The 24,546-nt window shown below is 46.2% G+C and overlaps 1 protein-coding gene across 8 annotated transcripts in view; it reads right to left on the bottom strand.

Moving 5' to 3' along the window:
- The window catches only part of SH3KBP1 (SH3 domain containing kinase binding protein 1), a 342,506-nt gene that overhangs the window by 40,880 nt on the left and 277,080 nt on the right, over positions 1–24,546 (bottom strand). For all 8 annotated transcript variants that reach the window (XM_041740052.1, XM_041740047.1, XM_041740050.1 and 5 more), the window contains 3 exons: positions 14,174–14,225; positions 11,183–11,263; positions 7,928–8,087 (listed from right to left, as the gene is read on the bottom strand). In XM_041740052.1, coding sequence (XP_041595986.1) covers positions 7,928–8,087; positions 11,183–11,263; positions 14,174–14,225 — 293 coding nt within the window. The remainder of the gene's footprint in view (positions 1–7,927; positions 8,088–11,182; positions 11,264–14,173; positions 14,226–24,546) is intronic.

Genomic DNA, 24,546 nt, shown 5'->3' on the forward strand with positions numbered 1-24,546 from the left:
ACACCTCCTCCAAAGTCACCAGGTAAGGAAATAGAGGTGTGGGTTATCGGCCCTGGTGTGCTGGCTCCAAAGCAATGGGTGGGCAGGAGCCAAGTCTAGCCCAGTTACCACAGTTAATTACTACCTAGAAGAAGGCCTGGTCACAAATATAGGCACTTGATAAATATCTGTAATGAATGGATGATAGCACACACACACACACACACACACACACACACACTCCTCTCTCATCACTGAATCCATCTGTAAGCCGCCATTTTCCATAGCCAAGTTTCTCTCAGGCCAAATCTACACAAGCTTGGCCACCTGCCCATTCTCTCTTCAATTCATGTCAACTCTGTCTCTTGTTACCAACCATGTATAGAAACTCCTGGACTGGGAGCACCCAGGCCAACGCTAGTGACCAAAGCCTGTGGATGCCCTTCAGTTTCCTGGGTGCACACTATGGTGGGGTCCTCACAGCATGGTCAGCTAACCACCAGCAGCAGCAGCACTGAGAGCTTGCTAGAAATGCAGGTTCCCAGGCCTTAACCCAGGTCTAGTGAATTAGACACTTTGGGGAGTAGCGATCTATGTTTTAACCAGCTTCCAGGTGATTCCAGCACACACTCAGGTGTGAGACCCACTGATCTGTGGTTGCTCCATATTCCTTTCTTCTGGCTTCCATGATATCATACACCATCTATCCTTTCTGAAGGCTCTTCATACTTCCCTCACCCTATAAATAACTTTCCCCACTGTTGGTTCCACTCTCTCCTCTTCTTTCTCTATAATCTCCTGGAGGGATCATTCCATGCTTGGAAGTACCATCCATGAGCCAACAACACTCACCTCTGTAACTATCAACCAAGATCTCTCTCCTAAATTCTCTAAAGACATGTCTCGCACCTGATTTGTAGAAATGAAAGGAAACGCTCCAACACCAAGTGATGCACCACTAGGACTCTTTGAAAAGACACTTTGAATACTTCAGTAATCCAAACTCAAAATGATGGCCGAAGCACCCAAGTGCACATTTTACCTGCCTGCTTAGGGAGCATTTGCATGAGCCAGCTACCTTTCTCTCCTACCTTTTTGATTGATTGATTGGTTTATACCTAGTAAGAGCAAAGAAGTCTTCTTAAATGCTTTCTTGTGGTAAGCATGGGGGCCAGACCCCCCTCCCCACAGAGTGATCGGGACCTGTGAGCTTATTTCCTGTTTAGTTGGAACCCCAGGGGTTGGAGCAGCTGGGCTGCCTGTGTAAATCTAAAGAAAAATGAACTTCCGTGTAGGTAAATTGGTCTCAAGAGAGATATCTGCCCTTCCCTAAGCACGGAGTTGATGTTTGGCATATAAATGTTTACTTAATCTTTGCCTCAAGCTCAAATGTCTCAGAGCGCCTCGGCCTCTTATCTCCCAGTGTTTCTCTGAAATCCAGGCTCCATCTTCATTACAAGTAAAAATCTTGCAATTCCACTGTCCTCCCCACTGGATCTGGTGTTTTAGTTTCTGTGGTGGAACTTCCAGCCCATCATGGGAAAAGTACCTCATGGGTTTTACGTTTAAAGCAATAGCCATCTCCAAGTGGCACAGGTCTGGCCCACAGCCTGGTGTCCAAGACCCAAATATCCACTTTCTCACTGAGAGCCCTCCTCTGACACATGCTTCCACATCTGAGGTCAAGGCACGGTGCCCCTCAGGATGCTTGAGCCACCGTAACAATCCCCCCCCCCCCATATCCACGACCTCCTCTCTGAATGGCCCACCGCCACCCTGACTGTAGAATCTTTCTAATAATCACTGCGTGTCTTCAACTCCCAGAACACACCAACATCCCTCTGGGAGGGCGCTGGCTTCTGGAACATCGGCCTCACCTCACTTTGGTTCTTGCCATCTTCCTAAGCCTATGACAGCCATGTGGGCAATCCATCCTCGATGCCAGCCCCGCCTCCCTCTGGTCCCTTCAGTCTTTATGACCTTCATTCATCTTCAGGCACCCAGATTTATAACCCCTTTCTCTGTGGATAAGGGCCTCTTCAGACCTACTCTACCTCTGAAGTTGTGAGCACACACCTCCCTTTTCTGACTAGCCTCTCCTGTTCCAGCCATTGGCTTTTCTCACTCTGCTTGCTCACCTTACCTCCTCCTTAAGCCTTTCAGCTTTACTTCCTACACCTCCATCCCAGACCCCCCTGTCTACCACTCAAGGCCCCCAGAACACTAGCCTCGCCGTCCCCTGCCCTGCCAGTCACCTGCCACCCCCCCCCCCACTTGGAAAGCACACACTGTTCCATGCTGGACACACAATAGCAGACAACACGCAAGACTCCCTTGCAACTCAGAACAAAGGTTCTGCTCCAGCCTCCCTGCTCCTTGGGAAGAAAGTGAAAAAATAGTACAAATTGAGGTATCTGTGTTTGGGAGGATTAACAAACCTGTTCTAACCCACTTCAACCTCTTTCCCTATTAGGATTATTTTCTTTTGAAGGCACACACCTGCCCTGCCCCTCAGGTTCCTGGCTTGCTGCCTCCCACCACATGTAATTACTAAAGCTTAGAGCTACCTGCTTCTCTCTAGCATTTCCTTGGATTTTTCTTTTTCCTTTTCCTTTTGGACCCTCTCCCAAGTTTCAGGTCCTCCTTTCACAGAGGTTTCTGAACCCATATTTATTACATTATTAGACATATAACATCACATGTTCCATGTGTGTGTGTACACACACATACAAAAAGGTTTAGGTATGCTCTGTTGATTGAAATATTTTTATGATCAAATATTCAGACAAATGAATAGGCTCTATACTTTTGAGCCTCCATTTTCTCAAGTGTGAAAATGCGGGTAGACAGAATGCTTGTTGCACCACCAATGCCTGAGATGTGTAGCCTGTCTTTGCACACTGGGAAATAATAATGACAACATCCCCAAGGTGCATACTTTCAAAGGAGGTACTTAGAGCCTAGTGGAATCTCCTATCATCATTCAATTTTTTTTTTAAGAGAACAAGGCAGGAAGAGGGGCAGAGGGAGAGAGAGAAAGAGGATCTTAAGCAGGCTCCACACCTTGTGCAGAGCTTGAAGTGGGGCTCAATCTCGATGTGGGGGCTCAATCCTATGCCCTAAGGTCATAATCAAGAGTCAGACACTTAACCGACTGAACCATCCAGGTGCCCTATCATTCAATTTTTAAAAAAAGATTTTATTTATTTATTCATGACAGAGAGAGTGAGTGAGAGAGAGAGAGAGAGAGAGAGAGAGAGAGAGGTAGAGACATAGGCAGAGGGAGAAGCAGGCTCCATGCAGGGAGCCTGATGTGGGACTCGATCCTGCGACTCCAGGATCATGCCCTGGGCTGAAGGCAGGGGCCAAACCGCTAAGCCACCCAGGGAACCCCCATCATTCAATTTTTTAAATCAACTCTGGTATTAAATTTTTCTTTAAAACAGTTTTTTTCCTGTTAAAATTCCATCTTAACTTACTTTCTGGAAATTGGAAGAATATTCTTACCAATGGGTAAATATGTTAATGGCATGCTTCCATTTGCTCAGACTGGACACAAAACTGTGCTTGGGTGTCATTCTACTTCTCCCAGATGTGATTCCTAGAAACTGATCTGCAACTGAGCCCCAACATTAGTGAGATCTAGGACAGTGCCTTGCACACAGTGGCCCCTCAATACATTTCTGTTAAGCAAATGTATCTAAAAAGGATTCCCTTCTTCCTAAACTTATGTATTTCTTTATTCTAAAAGATACTACTTCCTGTCTAAATGGAAAGAAACCAATCTCTTCTGGAAGCCACATTTGGCAGCAAGCTTTCTGGCTGGTGAGAGCAAGTGAAAGCCCAGACACTCCAGCTAGAGTGGCAATGCCTCGTTCCCCATAAGAATGGAAAATAATGACTGTGTGTCCATGTATTCAACTGTCTATCCATCCATCTGGTCAAGTAAATTATAGAGATGATTTGGCTTCACACAGCAGACAGTACCTTTTCTCTGGAGGAACACTTACACAAAACTGTTTGATGTTAACATTCCTACCTCAACTAATTGGGCAGAACAAGACAAGTTCATAAACCAATATATGGGTTGGTTGTCCAACGTAACTGCTTAGCAAAAAATATGAAGTGCATGAGGTATTGATAAATGATAAGCCTTTCCTTGATCTTCTTAAAGTTTTTAATGTTGAAATCCATGGCATATTAGGTAACTTAGAACATGACACACATGTGCTACAGAGCTTGTACAGGGCCTGGGAAGGATGACAGGAGAGGCAAAAGTGAACAAAATGTAAGCACTGGCACCTCCCTCCCTTTGTAGGAACCATGGCATTCAACAAGTGTGTTAAATGAGCCACTACCATATGCTCAACCTTGTAAAGCATGTGGAGATGACAAAACACACTCTTGATCTGCTTTAAATCTGGTAAAGGAGTCCGGGGGTGTGAGCATCCCAAGTGGCACAGCATGGGGCCCCACACTAGGCTAAACATGGGGTGTCAGGCATTTGGAAGAGAGAGCAATCATGAGAAATAAGGGAAGGCTTCCAGAAGCTGGGTGTGCTAAGTGGGCTTTGAATTCGGGGAGCATTAACAGGTGCATTAGAGGCAGCGAGGGAAGGGGAGGGCACCATCAAAAACTTGGGAGGATCTAGACCAGGAGTTCTCATAGTGTGGATGTGAGCCAGCAGCATGGAGATTACCACCTAGGTGCTTGATGGAAATGTAAGTTCCCAGGCCCAGCCCAGACCTACCAAGTCAGCAAAGGTGGGGGGGGGGGGGCGGACCCAGCCATCTGTTTGAACAAGGTCTCCAGGTGATTCTGACCCACGCTCAAATTTGAGATCCATCAAGTTGGAAAAGGTACTGTCCTCCCTTCAACTGACTGACCAAGTAGCCAAAGCAGGTACTGGCTTCCCAAGTAACCCCCAGCCTTGCCTGGTCTGCCACTTCCTAGGATTTTCAGGAAAGAAGCCAGGGGCTCTCTTCCCTTGTTCCCTTTGTGCAAACCCAGTGCCCTGGGGACTGAGCCACCACAAGGCGAGTGGGAAGCCGCACACATCAAGAACAGTTAGCTTTCCCACTGGCTTCTATTCACAGCCCTGCTCAAGTATCTTCCCCAGAGATCCATACTTCTAACTGCCAAGCAGATGATGGGAGAGCTGGAGGCAGAAAAGAGCTAGGCAGAGGCAGGAAGGGGGCTTCTGTGATCCCAGAAGGTCAACGGTTATAATTTACCTCCCCCCCTGCATTCAGGTCTAACTGATGGCTCACAAAGCCTGTACCTATCCCACGATGAGAGGGTTGAGAACAACCTTCGAAGGCAAAGAAGCCACTGGAGTTGCACTTCTCTTCAGATCAGATTAAAACAATGGGGATATTCTGGAAATTGTTACTGACTTACGGGAAATGTCTGTAGACCCTGGAAGACTAACAGAACTTGGCAGAGAGGGCCTTCTGTTCCCCTTTCACCCACCACAAGGTGATGTGCAACCTTTGCTCTCCAGTCTCTCTGTGTAGTTCATATTCTCTTCAGAAGCACTTAGGTTTATGTAAACTTTTTCTCCTGGATTGCTAGCTTCTGGGTCAACCAAGCTGCTGAAGAGGCATGAGCTGAGGCCACTGGGGCTGCCAAGTGGCCTGTTGTGCACATGTGCACAAAGCCTTCTATCTGTCGGTAGAAGAGGGCATGACGTGTAGAGCCTGACAAATTCAACAATGGCCCTGGTCCCATTAGTCGCCCCATGGGTCATGATAGCAGGTAGCTGTTTTGACCTTGGGAGATGCCCGCAGAACAACACAGGTGAACGAGCTGCCACTCCAATGGGCTCACCCTGAGGTAACTGGCTGTGTGTTCAGCTGGGCAGCCGGCCTCACACACGTGGGCTTATGTGCGTCCACCACAGTCGGCTGAGATTCTGACATTTCTCAACCACTCACATGGCTACCTGCCTCTATATGTGGGCAACTGTGTTGTTTTTAAGAGTAAGTGAGTCACACTATCATGTGGATGAACGTTGGGGCGATCAGGCTAAGTGAAATAAGCCAGTCATAAAAAGACAAATGTTGTATAATTCCACTTACACGAGGCATCTAGAATAGTCACATTCAGAGACATAGAAAGTAGAGTTGACCCTTGAACAACACTGGTTTGAATTGTGTATGTCCACTTACACATGATTTTTTTTCAATACAGCCAGTACTATAAATGTGTTTTCTCTTCCTTATGATTTTCTTAATAATGTTTTCTTTTCTCTAGCTTCCTAATTATTGTAAGAATATAGCCTATAATACACAGAACATATACACTACGTGTTAATCGACTCTTTACATTATTGGTAAAGCTTCTGGTCAACAGTAGGCTATTAGTAGTGACGTCTCTGGGGAGTCAAAGTTATACATGGATTTCCAACTGCACGGGAGTCAGTGCCCCTAACCCTGCATGTTCAAAGGCCAACTATACACTTGGGGTTGGCAGGGCCTGGGGCAGGGGGAGGGGGAGTCAGCGTTTAATGGGTACATAGTTTTAGTTTTGTAAGATGAAAAGAGGTCTACAGATGGATGGTAGCAGTTGCACAACAATGATGCCACTAAACTGTACACTTACCAATGGTTATGATGGTAAATTTTATGTTATGTGTACTTACCACGATTTAAACATTGTTTCCTAAGAAGTAAATGAGCTATTGTTTCACTGCAGTAGACCCAGTATGACATGCAATAATAAGAATGATAATGAGGGGTGCCTAGCTGGCTCAGTCAGTGGAGTGTGCAACTCTTGATCTGGGAGTTGTGGGTTCAAGCCCCACATTGGGGATAGAGATTACTCAAAAGTAAGACCTTAAAAAAATAAGAATGACAATGAAACTAACATTGATTTACAAGCATGGGGCTGCATACTTGGGAATTATCCTGTCCTATCCTTTCGGGTGCATTCCATTCTCATCCTCAATGTACAGATGGACAAAGTGAGGTGCAAAGGGGCATTGACATACTGAGGCTCATGGGTTTTGAGGTAAGGTGAGACGCAAACCTGGAAGCCTGCCTGATTCCACCACCAGGGTGCTGAAGCCCCATGAGGCTCTCACCATGCAAACTTGGCCCAAAAGAACAAAAATTTGGTGAGTGACTATTGTCAACAGGCACATGTAAAGACCTCCAGGCCACCAGCTTGCTCTGGGTATATGACACCAACACATGATACACACATAAGGGTAGAAAGTTCTGGCAATTAACTTGTAGAGAGAACACAACACTCCTTTGCTCCATGGTGGGCATCTCAGGTCTGGAAGCACAATGTCCAACTTTGATTTCCCACTAGTGACACGTGTGTCCAGCCAGCCAGTGAACAAATTTGAGTTGTGCCAGGCCTATCTTAGAATTCCTGCCTAAACAAAGCATGGCCCTTTCCTCTGAGGGTCTCATAGTTGGGAGACATGTACAATAAGACACCATTTGCCATGCCAGGTCCTTGGTTCCACAAATAGGGCTGTGCAGTCTAGGGCAGAGGGAGCCTGGGGATGGGGAAAGAAGCACCACAGAGCAGGGTCAGGGGTCAGGGGATGGAGCTCCCAGTGAGACGTGCACACCTGAGGCCAGGGGGACATCCAGGGGATGAAGGTGGGTGTGATACCCACATTTCCAGTCTGAAGGGCAGCTGGCTGCCCTAAGGAAGCACAGGGAAAATCCCTGTGTGTGAGCAGAGCCTACATGCGGGACCCCTGTTCTCTGGCTGCTAATTTTAAAATCTGCACTGTGCCTCCCAGCCTCAAACCAACTTCTGCCCAAGCACAGGAGCAAGACAGAAGTAGCCAGAGTCTTCAGACAGCTTTGCTAGAAGGTGGAAGGGCAGCTTTGTCCCCCATTCCCTTAGCTCTGCTGCACTTGAGGTCCCTCTCCTGTGACGCATGGCCCACCCTCGCCCGTCCCCAGTGGCAAGAGCAGAGCAGTACCTGGTGTGGGTCAGGGGACCCACTGGTCGTTCAGGCCTCCTGGGAGGCAGTGCACCCGGTCGGCTGAGAGAATTGGTCTTGGGTGGCCGAGGCTTTTTTGGCGGTATGGCAGGAACGGAAGGCTTCTGTAAGTCCAGTTTTGGCTCTCTCTCTGGTCTTTCTTTAAGTCATCGTTTAAAAAGCATAAAGAAGACAGAGAGACCTAGTGTAAGTGACAGTACTTAGGGGCAGATTGCTGGTTTCCTGCTTTAAAAAAGTCACTGATGCTGTCTGCAAAGGTGAAGTTGGAAGGTGAAGAGCATCGTTTATTTTTTTTTTAACTTTTATTTATCTATGTATTTTTAGAGCATTGTTTATTTTTTATCAAGTCAGGAAAAACCCCTCAGCAGCTGCAGCACGCTGCTGGCCTTTGCCTGTGCCAGACTCTGCCCCTGCAGGGCCCTCTGGCTACTGCCCACCCTCGGTGAACTCCTCCTCATCCTTTTCAGGCCTGCTCATCAGCCTGGCTGAACCGTGACCCTGTCACATTCCCTTCTCAGCCGCCGAACTCACCCTCAGAGGTAGACTTTCTTACTTCCTCACCTGAGGCCAGAAAGGCAGCCCTTTATAAATAGGCTCCACTTGGCTACTTGCTGGGTGTGTGCATGCCTGCCAGCACCTGTAGGATGTCAGCCTTCAAGGCTGGGGCCCGCGTCTGGTCCTCTCTCTAGATCCTACCTGGTGTCTGGCACAGAGCAGGTGTTCAGCAAATGGTGATGAGTTTGGTGAAGGACCTACAGGACCTGCTGGGTGTGGGGAGGCAACGGGCCTGATGCCTCTCAGGTCAGCCTGTGTAAAGGGCCATTAGCCAGTAAGGGGGGGGGTGCATTTCTGGGAACAAAGAGCTAATTCTGGATTCTTTTTGTGCACAGTTTGAACTTGGAAGACAAACTGGGGTGTCACAGGTATTTGGTTCCCAAGGATTCTTGGAGACAGCTATTAGAATGAGGTTAAAGTCAGATCTGGTGACATTTTGGTATCTTTCATCTGACCATCCATATCAAATATTCCCATTTAAACATTACCTAGCCTCATAGTTTATGATAAAAAACTCTGGTCCTTATGTCTGGTGGCACTTTGAATCTTTTATGCCATGATGTTGCAGCAGTATTGAGAAGATTTTATGGAAAATTGGGATGGTTTCCATGACCATAGCTCAATAAAGAAAGGACAAATAAAAAATAATAATAAAGTCAGATCTGGGGGCCACCTGAGCAGCAGCGTGATGGACAGCTTTGTGTTTTCTATCCTCAATTAGCCTTGCCCTGGGTGTGGTATAAAAAGCATGTATCCAGGGGATGCCCGGGTGGCTCAGCAGTTGAGTGTCTGCCTTTGGCTCAGGGTTTGATCCTGGTCCGGGGATTGAGTCCCACATCAGTCTCCCTGGGAGGAGCCTGCTTCTCTCTCTGTGTCTCCCATGAATAAATAAATAAAATCTTTTTTTAAAGCATGTACCCACATTCTTCCTTATAAAGATGGAACTTCAGAGAGTTGCCCATTGGAGGACAGGCAGGTTTCCTGTGTTCACTTGTAAGCTGGAACTCTGAACACGTTTTGCTTGTAAACACAAACTCATATTGTTCAGGGGCCCAGGCTGATCGGCAAAAGTGTTAAAAGGCCCACCAGTTACTATACAGACATCACTGTGCTTATTCCCACATTTTAGTAGGGGGATATCCTCCATCCAGGAATGCTGGGAACTCATTTACTGTCCATGGGGACCAGAGGAGGAAGGGCTTGGCTGAAATGCAAAGGAGGGGAGATTCCTTCTGCTAGGAGGGACTGGGGGCCCCCCGCTTCTGCCAGTCTGCAGAACAAATGGGAGGGGGATTTGTGGCCACCTCACAGGGAGGCCAAGTCTCAGGGTAGGGCTGGCTGTCTGGCTTTCCGGCTTCCCTGTTGCTTCTGACAGGGTTTCTGCTTTCCAGACCCACTGCGGCACTGAGCAAGGAACCATAGGAGTGGAAGGAACCAGAAGTGTGTGGCCACTTGGCCAGCCAACTAGGGCAGTTGTTCACATGTAAGCTGGGTCCTTATGTTAGTCAGCGTGGAACAGAGCAGGAAGTGTCCTTATCATGGAGCCTGGCTGTTAGCCAGAAACTAGGCATGTGTCCTCCATGTGGACGGGGGGCAGTGTTTGGCTACATCACAGCACACGCTCTCCTCAAAGGGCTGTTTGTGTGATACACACACGGCTGTTTTTTCACTGATCTGGGACACAGAACTGGCCTTCTCAACGAGGTTCCACAACTCAAATTTTAAGTGTTCACTGAGAAAGAAAGAGATGTAACTTCTTAAGAGCTGGCAACATTGGTAGAACTTTTGGCAGGCTGATAGAAAATATTAAATTTCACAATAAAATTTCATGAGGCCACCCAGGAGCACCTCGAAATAATTACATTCATTAATTCAGCATTTCTCTTGTGACTTCCAAATAACTGCTATTTAAAATGGGATTTGCTCTGCCTCCTGTTCATAATAATAACATAGCACTTTTACCATAAAATGTGTGATCAATCAAATCTTAGACACCTAACAAAATGAGCCCTTCCACAGCATGCAGATTTCTTTGGGAGACACACTCAGAACAGTAGGAGTCAAATACATCTGTAAAGCTGACTGTGTGAGACTGGTGAAATCATTCCCTTCAGATGACATTAGGGCCTTGAGCTGCTTCTCCCAGTTTTGCTATGCCCTCTGCCCCCCAGGATTCTTTACAAAGGACATGTGTCTGTGACATAGTAGCCAGAGTCGAAAGTCCAGCAGTGACCAAGGATGACAGTTTTTCACTTGTCTGGATGGGAATTTCTCTCAGTCCCATCCACCTGTCAACAGTGAATAAGCACCCTGGAGCACTGGGCATGGGAGAGGTGGATCCATCCAGGCCCTTAGAAAACTTCCAGTTTGCACCTGGACTTCCAGATGTCACTGGTGAAGGGAGGACAGCGATGGCAGGAAGACCAGGATGGAAGAAACCCAATGTGTTAAGTGACTGGGCTGGTTGTTTTTCATTTATGAGGAATTCTGGCCCAAAGAAGCACCACATAACCCTTTCTCCTATTTCCTTAGAAATGGAATATTTAAAAGCAACCAAAATAAAAACATAATCACCATATCCCACCCTTAACCCCACCCCAAAACAAACTGTGGGTAATGTGGACTAGCCCTATGAGGGATGGCTTTCCTATCAGTGCCAGTGAAGACATGATTTCATACCTTTTTCTTCTGTTCTATTTGGAAGTGTTTCCGGTCTTTCAGGAGGTATCTTTTTAATTTCATGTTTTCTCTCAGTGGTACCTATGGGGGAAAGGATAACAGTGATCAGAACATGTTTTCTCTAACCATTTATTAGACACACCAGCATTTTAAATATTTATCAAATGCAGCAAAGTCAATAGACTTTTTCCCCCTAAGCTGAGCACTGGTATTACCTGGCAAATAAAAGCCGCTTAGAAATAGCAGAAGCCACTTCTGGCCTATGCTGTTTAGTTTGCCTGCCTATATACATCCTTAATTTATAAGAACGCCACTAATATTTTCTGATATTTAAATCTGACTTCCTTAGGCATCAAAACAGTCACAGGAAACCACTGGGTGTGGGTGGAAAATATGTATAAACAAGTCAATCATCAAAATATGCAAATAGTGGGTCACTGGCTATTGCTCTACAAATAAAAAGAAATTTCACAGGGACCTGGATTCTATGTTGTAGCAGTTTTAAAATATGGCCTCAAATTGTTTGCTACCCCTCCCATTAAGAGATGAAGTCTATGTCCCCTGTCTGGGATGTGGGTAGGTTTGTGACTGCTTCAACCAGTGGCCAATATGATAGCATATAATTTCCAAGGCTGTGTCACAAAAGACGGTATAGTGTTTGCTTTATTTGCTGGAATACTGAGCTTCCATGTGAGAAGTCCCTAGCCCTGAGGCCTACTTAAGAGGCCATGTGTAGACAGTTTGGTCTACAGCCCCCACTGAGCCCAGCCCTCCAGCCACTCCTACCAAGGGGAGCCAGACAGAGCGAAGCAGCCATCTCCAAAGTGGTCCCTCCAGCCTCAGCTGGCCCAGCATTCCCAGCTGAGGCCCCAAATATCAAGGAGCAGAGAGACAAGATGTCCTGGCTATGCTCTGTTCAAATTCCTGACCCCAGAATCTGTGGGCATAAGAAGATAGTTGTTTTCTGCCACAATATTTGGGGTAGTTTGTTAAGCAGCAATTTTTAAGTGGAGGGATGTGCAGTGAAGATATGTGGTTCTCCCTCAGTCCTGTCAATCTGTGTCTGAATGCTTCAAATGTTACATATTACATTTCCCCAAATACACCTGTATGGCCGAGTGGACTGCAGCTGCTCCCTCAACTGGGGTCTTCAGCAGTGTCTGTGGCCTCAGGTGCATAAGAACACTTGAAAAATAGCTAAAGCATGAAACCAATCACAAGTACTCCTCAGACTGATAGACTTGCTTGAATGCTGGACGAATTCCTTACATGCCCATCCCTATGGATGGGTGCTTGGTACTAAAATCTCAATTACACAGCATCAGAAACCAAAAGAACTAAAAAAAAAAAAATCCACTGAGCACATTTTACCTAAATTTCCTTAATGATTCACCATAAATTAAACACTCTAATTTCTGTCAATTCCACATCTTTTTTTTAAATCAAATAATCAAACACGAAAGCTTATGATAGAGAAAATATAAATATCTACCTCCCTGTCACAAAGCAATTCCCAGGATCATTCAGTAGGATAAATGAGCAGTAGGGATCTAGGAAAATTAAATGCCATATTGCTTTGCCCCACAGAGCTCCAGCATAACCTTTCATAAAATTGCTTTAAAAGGAAAAGAATTTGCCTATCATGCTACAATCTAGGCTTCTAAAGATAATGAAGAAGTTCGTTATCATTCCTAGAGATGCAGGAGGAATTGACAATCCTGCTACCACGAAGAATCCAATCCTAGTTACATTCTAGGCGACTTGAGCCTTGGGCCACTCAGTTCATCTCCTTGGTCTGTAATCCATCACCAAGGTCTCGAGGAAAAAGGTAGTCAGAGAAATGCAAATCAACAGTGAGCTTTAATTTCAGCACAACAAAATATTGATCCAGTGTGAACCACTAGGTGGCAAAATTAAACTGCTCAATGCAAACGAGGATGGGGGCGGAGCCAGAGATGTAATTAACACCTCATTTCAGGGCTTAATCTCCTTAATTCTCAACTATGCTAAAGGGAATGGAAAAGGAATTTGGGATCAAACTGATTTCCCCCACAACTCGGTGGGCCAAAAAAAACTTTAAAAAAATCACTCCTTAATAAATCTGTGAATAAACCAATCTGGAAATTTATTCATACTTCAAATGCTATAGAAATTTCACAGTTATTAATATGCAGAACTAAAAATACCCCTACTCTTCTTCTGTTTTAGTTGTTAATTTTTTAAAATGCCACTTAACTAGTTATTCATGGAGGAATTTCTCCTCATAATTAGTTCTTAACAATTATAAAGAGGAGTTCTATGGGGAAATATGAAGGATCATTTTTATGTATGAGAATCCTGTGTACAATTGAGTTACCAAATGTCCAACCATATCAAGTCTTCCTATATTATTCAACCTTAGTATCTGAACTACATAGAAAAAAGTGAACTGGACTCTTTTTAAGATAAAAAAAAGTATCATGAAGAAAAGTATTTGTTGCTAGAATAACATTTTTTGTTGGAGGAGGTAAGTGAAATAAGTACAAATTTTGGTTTACCACACAATTTTTTTTTTTTTGGTTAAAAATTCAGCACCACTGTACATACGTGGTAAGGCTATGACCCGTGGGAAGCGATCCTCCCTAAGCTGACCCTCAAGATTAGGTGGGCATGGGCAAAAGCAGGACAATTAAGTTCTTTCCTCAAAAGCAGTTGATTAGAAATAGAAAAAATAAAAGAGAAAAAACACCCTGGTTTACTCCAAAGCAAAATTTTTTTGGTTATTCATTTGGGAGGCTAGATTTTTTTCACCGTACCAGGGATACATTTTAATGATATGTTTATTTTTTAGGAAAAACAGCAGTATATTTAAAATCTGCCTGTTGAGAACAAGTGGTAACTTTCCAATTTGGTAATCCATGGCAAAAGGATCTAAGAACCTTAAGCTCTACCAAGGGTGCTGTAAATATACACAGAAAGATGCACGTTGTGTCTAGAAAGGAAGCACATTACCTGCCCCTTGCTTGATGACAGGAGCGGATGGAGGAGGCGGCTTCTTGGGTCTCTGAAAAATTAATCAAAATGATAACATATGAGATCGTTGGCAAGCCAACAAGATTGTTGGCCTGTCACATAAGGACCACAGACATTGTTTTCTAGATGTAGTTTGGACAGTCCAGAGGAGCTCTCCAAAAATTGAGCAAGTCTCTCTCCAGGGATGTCAAGTTTTGGCACCTTTAAACCAACACTAAAATAAATTCAGTCTGCAAAACAAAACTCTGATGGACAAATGAAATACCATTTCCCCCTTTCTAAATTTGTAACAGCCTTCTGGAAAAGCACGGCTCAGCAAAAATGGCCTGAAACCAGCAAGCACAATGGTCCTCCTACGCTGAAACCGCATTTGCAATTAAGATTTAATCTGCTGAATAACCAAGTGATTCAGGAGAGTCACTGGGACAGCTCGAAATCAGATCTGCTCTGGACTGTGGGACCTTCAGCAAAAGCAGGCCAAGGGGCTTCCATGGCTGGGAGTCTGTGCCTTCAACCTTCAGCTCCTCCTGACCCCGAGGCTGGCAGGCCATTCATGAGGCCCCCCCCACAGACCAGTTGCACCCTAGAAAGTGGAATGGAGCTTTTCTTGCATATCAGCTCCGATTTGTTTTCCTCTCACAACCTGTCACTCTGTAGGTGATGAGGCAGCAATGCAATCAGTGGCATCGGTCCCTGAACCCGTTCCAGGGCCTCTCCTTGCTCACTCACCCAGGACTGAGGAAGATGGTCAGGCTGGACTTGGTAAATGACTCAGGGGTCAAGAGCCCAGCCAGGGCACAATTCTTGGAAACGATTCTTGGAGAGGGGAACCAGAGGCAAAGAGAGAACCATCTCAATATCAAAATCATTAAGGAGGGACGCCTGCGTGGCTCGGTGGTTGAGCATCTGCCTTCAGACCAGGCCATGATCCCGGGGTCCTGGGATCGAGTCCCACATCGGGGTCCCTGCACGGAGCCTGCTTCTCCCTCTGCCTGTGTCTCTGCCTCTCTCTCTCTCTGTCTCTGTGTGTGTGTGTGTCTCTCAGGAATAAATAAAAAAAATCTTTAAAAAAATCATTAAGGAATGAAAAAAAAATCATTAAGGAAAGATGGAAATAGGACAAGAATACAATCCATGTTGCTGCTGATGTTTTTCTTGACCCTCTCTGGGCATCACACACCGATGATTTTTTTTTTTAAACAGCTTCACAGACTTTCTTGCACTCGGAAAATGTACCACTATGACATTACTGCAAGGACCAGCCAAAGCACCCACCAGTCCCCGGCCCTGACCTGCTGGCAACTGCTCCAGTACTAGAGCACGTGAAGAAATGATTTCAAGTAAAAGCTGGAGAATACGAGACTCATAAAGAACTTTTTCAGGAGGCATCCCAGCATGTGGACTCTGGATTCTGGGACATGCCACCTCTGCTCTTCAGTAGCTGGGTGACATGGCCAAGTTACCTTGAATAAGTAGTGTAGCATTGTGGCTGTGAGGTGGGGCTTCTGAGACTGATGGATTACAAATGCTGGCTCCTTCGATTCTTGGCCGTGGACACTGGGCAAGTGAACTGATCTAGCTAAGCCTCCTCACTTGTAAAATGGCAATGGTATTACCTCCCTCTTGAGAGGAGGTGGAGTCAGTAAGCACTGCCCTGTTGAATCTTTGTGACAATCATGTAAGTAGTGATGTTACTATGCCCATTTTGCAGATGAAGTGATTGAGCCTCAAAGAGATGAAGCCATTTCTCAAAGTCATGAGGGTGGGGGGCTGAGAGCCCAGCCCCATGCTGTCTGACCCACAGGCGTGCTCTTAACCACTGTGAAGGACCCGCCTTGCCAGAGAGCATCCACAAGACGGACCACCACATGGCCATATACCACATACAGAGTGTACATAAGCACAGGGAACTGTATCATGTGTAAGTTGGGGGGAAAAAAGGGTATCAAATTGCAGCTACAGTATGAGCTCAAATCAACTATGTTACAAAATATACAGAAAGAAAAAAATTAGAAAGGAAAAAAATGTATAGTGTGATATGGGGCTAGTGTAGGATTATGGGCACATGTGAGTGTGGGTATGTGGGTATGTTTCCTTCTTAATGTTTTCCGTACTGTCCATATGAGTACAGACTAACTTCATGACAAACAAGAGAAAGAAAGATGCTCTAAGGGCCACCTCCCCTTGCACACAGGCTGTCCCCTGGCAGAAGGCCCCTTCCCATTGGCCTGTCCCTTCCGGCTCTCCATTCCAACTTCTTCCTCTTTCTGCCTCCCTTCTCTGTCCTTCTATAAATTAGCTGGGGACAGATGTGTGTTTACCTAATGAAGTTATTGCTGAAACTCTGCCAACGAACCTTCCTTTACCTCAGAATCAGCGTAATTTCTTATTCACAGAACAGCCAGCACCCTGCGGCCTGGTTCTTCCCAGCCAAGCCCCAACAATGCCTACCCATGGATAAGTCTTGCTCACTTCCTGCTCATTTGAAAAATTTTATAACCAATTTCACATGAGCCTCCTCTTGCCGAGGCTGTTCCCAGTGACCTTGCCTCAAACCACAGCCCCCCCACCAAAAAACGACAATTACAAATCATCAAGTTTTCCAAGATTACTGTGCAAAGAAAAAAAAAATCCCTTAGCATTGTGTCAGGTTTGGCATGGAGCCAACACATGAAATGCGACAAAGCCGAGCAGAGGGACACGGAGAGGATGGGAGGCGTGAGGCTAACAGCATGTGGCTAGTGTGGTCGTGGCAAGTGTGTGCCTCACTGTGGCAGAGGAAGAAGGTAGAGGTGTGATGTGTCATGCGGAGCCCTGGCAGTAGTGGAGGCAGCTGGGGGCAGTTTTGAAAGGAGGGAACCATCTATGACTGTGTGCCTTGCGCCCACCAGGCTTGATCTAGCACTGGCTGGGAGCCAAGCTTGGCTTATTAGCAAAGCAGGTTTACAGGTTGTCCTGTTTTCTTTTTCCCCCTTTGACTGACTTCACTTTCTGATTCTATCAAACTTAGCTTTCCTGATTCCTTAGATGAGAAATGATGCCATGATTTCAAATGAGAGGTCTTTGAAGGTAATCCTAAACCAGAACCTGGGCCAGGGCTCCATGAAGCTCCAGATCCCCCCCATCCCCCACCCCACCCCCAGGATTAACACAAAACTACACGTGAGCCTCTGGGGATTTTCTTCTTTACATGCAACAGGAAGACAGAGTAGTGACAACTGAGAAGGCAGGCTGGGAAAATGTGCAGCAAAATGTCACGGGAAAAACTTCAACACAGGCGTTTATGATTCTCAAATAAAAAGACGTAAGCCATGTCACTTAGTCGGTTTTCCCCAAAATGTCCAATTGTGACCAGATGAAGGACACAGCACGGAGGGGACCTCCAGGTTAAGCAGGAGCCCAGCACTTTCTCTGAGGAGCTGACCAGGATCAACTAGCGCCACAGGTGGGCAGTCAGAAACACCCTCTCAACTCAGACGAGTATTTTAAGTTATGAATTTTTAGGGATCCCTGGGTGGCGCAGCGGTTTGGCGCCTGCCTTTGGCCCAGGGCGTGATCCTGGAGACCCGGGATCGAATCCCACATCAGGCTCCCGGTGCATGGAGCCTGCTTCTCCCTCTGTCTGTGTCTCTGCCTCTCTCTCTCTCTCTCTCTCTCTCTCTCTCTGTGACTATCATAAATAAATAAAAATTAAAAAAAAATTTAAGTTATGAATTTTTAGAGGCACTTGTTCTACTTCTTTGCTTTAGCCCTCCCTCCATAGTGGAAATATAACACTCCAGATCCAAACTCAGGTGGCGTTGGCCTGCTTGGTTCGCAGATCGATGCTAGAAACAGGATGTCAGAGCTACGAGTGATCACAGGGTCCCCTCTACACTGAGAAGACTGAGGCCCCGGGGTGGGGGCCGTAGAGACAGCTAGGTGCTGGCCAAAGACCGCCTAGAACTCACATCCCTCACTGTCCAGATCACAGCAATTTGTTAAGAGCCAACGTGAAAATGTTCCAATAAAATCAGTGAGCCAACGTTTTCTGATTTCTAGGAAAGCAGAATGCGTTCCATGGTCTTCACATATGCAGGGTGTACAGGCCTGTGTGTGCCTGCATGTGAGTCTGCCTGGGTGCAGTCATTGGCCGGGACACAGAAGCAAACACCATCCTTCAGAGGATACATTAACTAGATCTGATTTCTTACCATTATTACCAGGAAGGAAATAGATCTGAATGCTCTGGAGTGAAGACAGCAGGAAGGCAAGTCTTACTTCCTGCTGATGGATTTCAGAGCTGACTCTGCCCTTTGTTTGGCAAGCCTGGCCAGTTCCAGGCAAAGAGCTCATCAGCTGGCTCAACTGGCCTCCCTGGCAGGAATTTTGATTTGCCACTTGGCCTCTTGCCTTCGAGCTCTGGCCCCACACATGTGGTTCGTTGAGAGTAACCAGAGGAGTGTACTCCTGATGGCTGGGTACCCTTTAGGGGGGCTTTGTTAGAGGATTTTGGTAAGGTTCTGGAAGCAAACCTTGGCTTGATTTTGAGCCTTGGGAAGCCCTCCTTCAGGCATCCAGCCAAGTTCTCTAGAGGGGTCTGTGTGAGGCTGGAGAGAGGACAAAAATGGACAGCTCCTGACCAGGGTACCCTTCATGGCTCTAGAAACACACACTGCCCTTTCTCCCCTGTCCCTGGTGGATTGGCAGTACCTTTGGAGAGTGCAGCTGGGGCTATGCTCAGTGATTACAGTATCTGTAAGGGCCCCCCTGCAGAGTCCCTAGCACGGGAGGTCCCCAGGGTCCACCATAAAAACTTGCTCTCGGCAGGGCCTCTCTTGAGATTCCTTAACCTCTGGCCTGGTGGCCTGCATCCCTGGTCTCCCTCTTAGCCAGGCCCATCCACACAGCTAGCCTATTGGGTAGTCACGCAGGCTTTAGTATTTGGCTTCCCCTGCAAGATGCTCTCACAATTTACCCCCTTGGCTCACGCCTCTGCTCCTTCTGCCCACTGTAAAAGCTGATGCCTCAACTCCATGCCCAGACCTCACATCCAGATAGAAAGGCCTGAGCTCCCCCGTGAGTGGGAGGAGGAATCTGACAGAGGACCCAGCTTTTCCCTGCCCCATCTTCCTCTTTCATGCTAGAGCAGGAGAGAGCAGTAAGTAGGAGGGGAGGAATCGAAGGAAGGGAAGGTACACCTGGTCATCAATGACCAAAGGACAAGCAATTCCTGAGAACCAATCCTGCATCAAGAGTGCTGCTATAGGCTAAATGTTTGTCCACTGAGTGGACCCAAAGTTCACAGGGTGAGACCTAATCCCCCATGTGGTGGTGTCTTGAGGTGTTGCCTTTGGGGGCACGATTGGGTCATGAGGGTGGTGCCTCATGGATGGGATTAGTGTCTTTAGAGAAGACCCTAGTGAGCTCCCCTACCTTTTCTGCCTTGTGACAGGCATCTATAAAACAAGAAGTGGACGTTCACTAGATGCCAGATCTGCTGCCACCTTGATCTTGGACTTGCCAACATCCAGATTGTGAGAAATAAAGTCCCGTTGTTTATAAACCACCCAGTCTATGGTATTCTGTTACAGCCTGAACTAAAACACACACTTTCAGGCCCCATGAAGGAGAAGCTTGGGACATGGACTGCCTTCAGAGATGACAGCTGAGATGGAGTGATGACAGAGAATCACTCCAGGCAAGAGTACAACTGAATGAGGTGCTCAGCTGAGAGAGTACAGGCTCTAAGTACTAGCAAGGGAAGGGGAAGGAGCACCAGCCAGGCTGCTTCAGGGAAGCTCAGTTAGGACTCCATTATTAGGTCACGTTTGGGTGACATTAATGCCTCAACAGTCCCCATTTCTGCATCTGAAATTACCCAGAAAACTACACGTACAGACAAGGTTGTAGGCAGATTTTTTTTTCACAATGCTGCTTATTAGAAACACATATTTGTTTCTCTTTGAAAGACTATTTGGGGAAGTAATTCAGTAGACATCTTTAGAAACTAGAAGCAATGGTTCTCAAAAGGCTGAAGGACATGACTAGGAACAAAGAAAATTCGGGTTGAGATAGTTCTATAAACGGGATTGTCAGATGCTGGGGGCTGAAGGAACAGGGCCTCCTAAGAACGCGGTAAAGAGAATGCAGTCACAGTTACGCCAGCAAAATCCCCCTACAGCGGAATAGCCGTCGTAGGAATCAAGCGAGTCTTCCTTTCCTGTAAAAGTTTGGACCCTACAAAACTGCTGGGTGATCTAGAACAATCTCAAGGCTGGCACTCAACTATGATTGAGAATGTGGGAAACAGAGTTGACTGTACCAGTGTGTCTGGAGATTGACGATGAACAAGAAGGGTCCGGTTAGCTGGGAAAACCGAAAGCCGTGGAAGTTGCTGGGGCCGGAGGTAGGGTGCACTCGTGAGCAGCATCTGGGATTAGCTGAGCTTAACATACAGCTCCCCTGCACACCCTCCCCCCTGGTGCATGAGGGGGCCTCAAGTTAGACCTGAAAGACCCTAGGTGAGAATGACTAGCTCCTCCTGTTTTCATTCCTTGCTCCCGCAGAAAGCACCAGGTAACTGTGGTTTCCTGTAGAATCTGGCTTCTTAAAAACCAGGCCTACAGGGAGCAAACGCCCTGGGCAGGCAGACCCATGTGTTCCAGACTGGCTGACATTTCAGTTCTTGTTGCAATTAGTAAGCTGGCAGTCTGTTCGCCGGGTAAGTCTCTGTGAGTTGGCAAAGGTGAGCCTGCATCGCAGCCACAGGCATCTTTAGAAATCTTTCAGGGAAGGTTTCTGTGTCCCGGAGAGGCAGTCCCTCCACTGCAGAACATCTGCTATGGGAACCTTCGAAGTGTCCTGGTTCTTGACATGGTACATCAACTCAGAAGAGTCCTCCGTGTCAGTGGATAGTAGAACAGTAACATCTTCTTCCAGTGATTTGAACAGTTCTCTTCAAGGCTCTAGAGCCTGAGACTTTCTCTTAAAAAGCAATCTTTCAGAACAATTACCATTTGGAATAGCTCTTCTATTTTTTTCAATGACAGTGAAACATTTTCTGCTGTACTTGAGAGTTCAGGTCCCCCATTTTCCTTCAATAATCATGACAGAGCATGTGCATTGCTTCATTAGAGCTCTCAGAATATTTAATCTTTCCATTTTGATATTCAATTTTACTGTCAAGTCTCAAAATAAACAGACAGCCAGTGAATCTAGGTTCTCTCATAAATAGCTTACATAATTGCTCTAAAATATGCACCAAGAGATCAGCGGGTGCTCTCCCCCCCTTCCGCCCTCCCAGGGGAATATCTTGAGAGAAAGCCCAAAGCGTTTCTCACCTAGTGAGAGAGAATCTGCTGAGCATTCTCTGAAAGAAAGCCCTCCAGGAAATTCCCAAAGGCTCCGTGGTAACCACCTGAGTCCATACCACAGCAGCAGAAAGAGCCAGCTTCGTCAGAATGCTCACTGATTCAAGAGGTCTCCTGCTGAATACATGCCGTTTGCTGCTATCTACCCTGATCATCCTAGACTGTCCTCTCTCCTGGGTGAATGGTTGCAGCCCCAGCCACTGGCAAGACAAGATGACACGTGCTGAAACTGGTGGTGGAATAATGTTCCAGACTCTGTCATTCACACAGAGCATTTGTGTTAATGATTCTTTTTTTTTTTTTTTTTTTTGTGTTAATGATTCTAATCATCTTTACACAGCCAACTCAGCAAACAACAGCCCCAGCTCCCATCACATTGTCACCAGCTCACCAATACTCTGGGTGTAGCGATAAAAGCTGGTATAACAGCCAATGCAAAGCTGGTTGGCTGGTTCTGTGGGCCAGAGGGGCTGAAAAGGTTGGAATACTTTAAATTTTCTAAAAGCTAAATGTCACATTATACCGTCATTTCTCAGCTGTAGGCATTACCTTGTCTGACAGGTTTGCCTATTGTTTTCCCCAACTGCGATTTCTTCTTAGGGACAAGGTTAAAAGACCTATCAGGGGATACCTGGGTGGCTCAGTGGTTGAGCGTTTGCCCTCAGCTCAGGTCGTGATCCCAGGGTCCTGGGATGGAGTCCTGCATTGGGCTCCCCACAGGGAGCCTGCTTCTCCCTCTGCCTATGTCTCTGCCTCTCTCTCTGTCTCTCATGAATAAATTTTAAAAATCTTAAACAAAAAATAAAAGACCTATCAAGGAGATGGTGGCTGCTTGTCTGAGGTTGGAGAGATGCCCATGGGGCTCCAAAGAGTGTGCATGCCTCAACGAGCAAGCTGAGTCTACTCCTCACTGACAACTTCACTATCTTGGCGGCAGTCTTCCCTTAATACCTTACGTAACGAAGCAGAGCTCCTAAAAGAGTATGTCACGGAATCTCTCACCTGGTGTATTTATTGCCCCACTAAAATGTGACTGAGAACTAGAAAGCAAGGTGTCACAATGTAGGCAACCACAGACTTTGCCCATTTGCTTATAGAATTATCCAGATTTTACCTTAGCCTTCAAAATCATCCTACCTCAATCAGAACCAGGAAGGTGGCAAACGTCCATTAGGACAGCATGCTGGCTAAGATTTCTTGGCCACAGGGAGAGGAGTCACCGGGAAGATTTTGGCAGCCAAATGCTTCAGGACATGGACACCTTTCACCAGGCTTGCAAAGATTGGTGAGAAGGGTCAAACAGGCAGTCTGAACAGCCTTCTCCACTCCACTCCTTAGAAGAAGCCCACCCTTGATGTCCTTTCAGAAAGGTCCAGCAGGTCTCTGGCCCTGAACATCAGACCTGCTACCTGACTCTAAGCCAACAAGGGCAGTAACTGTGTGTACTCTTCACTTCTCATCAACCAGCACGGTGGCTAGCCCACGAGAAGGGATCCAAAAAACACACAGTGGATAAATAAATAAACATAAAACCTAACTGCCAGGTAGCAGATCCTGAAAAAATATGAGAAATAACATGAAGATTATGCCATTCTGTTCCCGCTTGTCTCTATAAATATAGTTTCTAAAGTACTAGATTTCTTTTTAAAGGCTATCATCAAAATTCTCAGATGCATTTGGATTCCCAGGGAAGTTCACAAAGACATTAAGATAAATGTGTTGATTTGACCAGTTGAAGCAAGATGAACCAGAGTCCGGCTTCTATCATTACTATAGTTTCAGCTGGAGCCTTCCCACACTCGTGAAAACAGTAATTACAAGGACCAGAAAAGTTAATGCATATGGAGCCTTTACCAAGTACCAGGCGCTGTGCTCAAGAATTCCTAGCTTCTCAACAGTTCAACGAGGTGGGTACAATTATTCTCACAATTTTATAGATGAAAATACTGGGGCTCAGACACATCCAGTGAGGTGACCTTGAACAGAACAAGTGGCAGGGCCATGATTCAAGCCCAGGTCTAGCCGATGCTGTAGCCTCGAGTCACAAGTATTACACTCTATAAACGGTTGCCAAACCTCAATCCTGTGTCCTCTTGTTTCAAAACATTGACTATCCAGTCATTACTAAATGTTAGCATCTGTTTTTCTCAGGGATGGATTTTGTCAACTGATAACCGACCACCGTGATCATCCAGTAAAAATGGCTCAAATGATTTTGCTTGCTAGAAATTGTTTTTTTTTTCTTGATTGATGAATTCTTCTCTAAGAATTGATTCCCCTCCCACAATATGGTTAGGAACTAGATGGTGGGGTTGTCATCAACTGAAACAGATACCTGCTTCTATGCCAGCACTTCCCCAATTGTAATGTGTAAACAGTTCACCTGAGGATCTTGTTAAAATGCAGGTTCTGATGCACCAGGTCTAGGGCGGGGTCTGAGTATTTCTAACAAGCTCCAGGCAATGCTGATAAAGTGTAGTCCATGGACCAGCATTAAGTGTCAGGGACAAAGAAAACACCAGGTAGCAGAATCCAGATTGTCTGAACCCCGAACTCAGTTCCAAGAGAGAATAACACATGAGGAACAGAACATTCTTCAGCTAAACGATACAGGAAAGCAAGCTCTCCAAAAGCCTAGGGGTGTGGCTCTATGCTTCAAACTGATCTAAAGATCTATGGGGTATGACCTTGGTGGGATCATGAGGCAGCTTCTTGAACAATCACATTTGTTCATCTAAGCAGTACATATGCCATCAATGCTGTTTAATGTCTTTAGCAACCAATCCACCAGTGTGTAGCAATCCTTCATAAACCTCAGCTCCAAGGGAATGGTCATGGATCAAGGTCAGGTTCATGGTCCAGTAGCAGAGCCCCAACAGGCATAAAAAGGAACCCAGCCAGAAAGGCAGGCAGAAGTCAAGTGAAAGCCTGAGCAAAGAGCCCTGAGGGGCACAGCAGAACGGAAAGGACCTCTTAAGATGTAAAGTGCCTCTAACTTTT

Source organism: Vulpes lagopus, chromosome X, assembly GCF_018345385.1.
Source record: "Vulpes lagopus strain Blue_001 chromosome X, ASM1834538v1, whole genome shotgun sequence".
Taxonomy (NCBI): Eukaryota; Metazoa; Chordata; class Mammalia; order Carnivora; family Canidae; genus Vulpes; species Vulpes lagopus.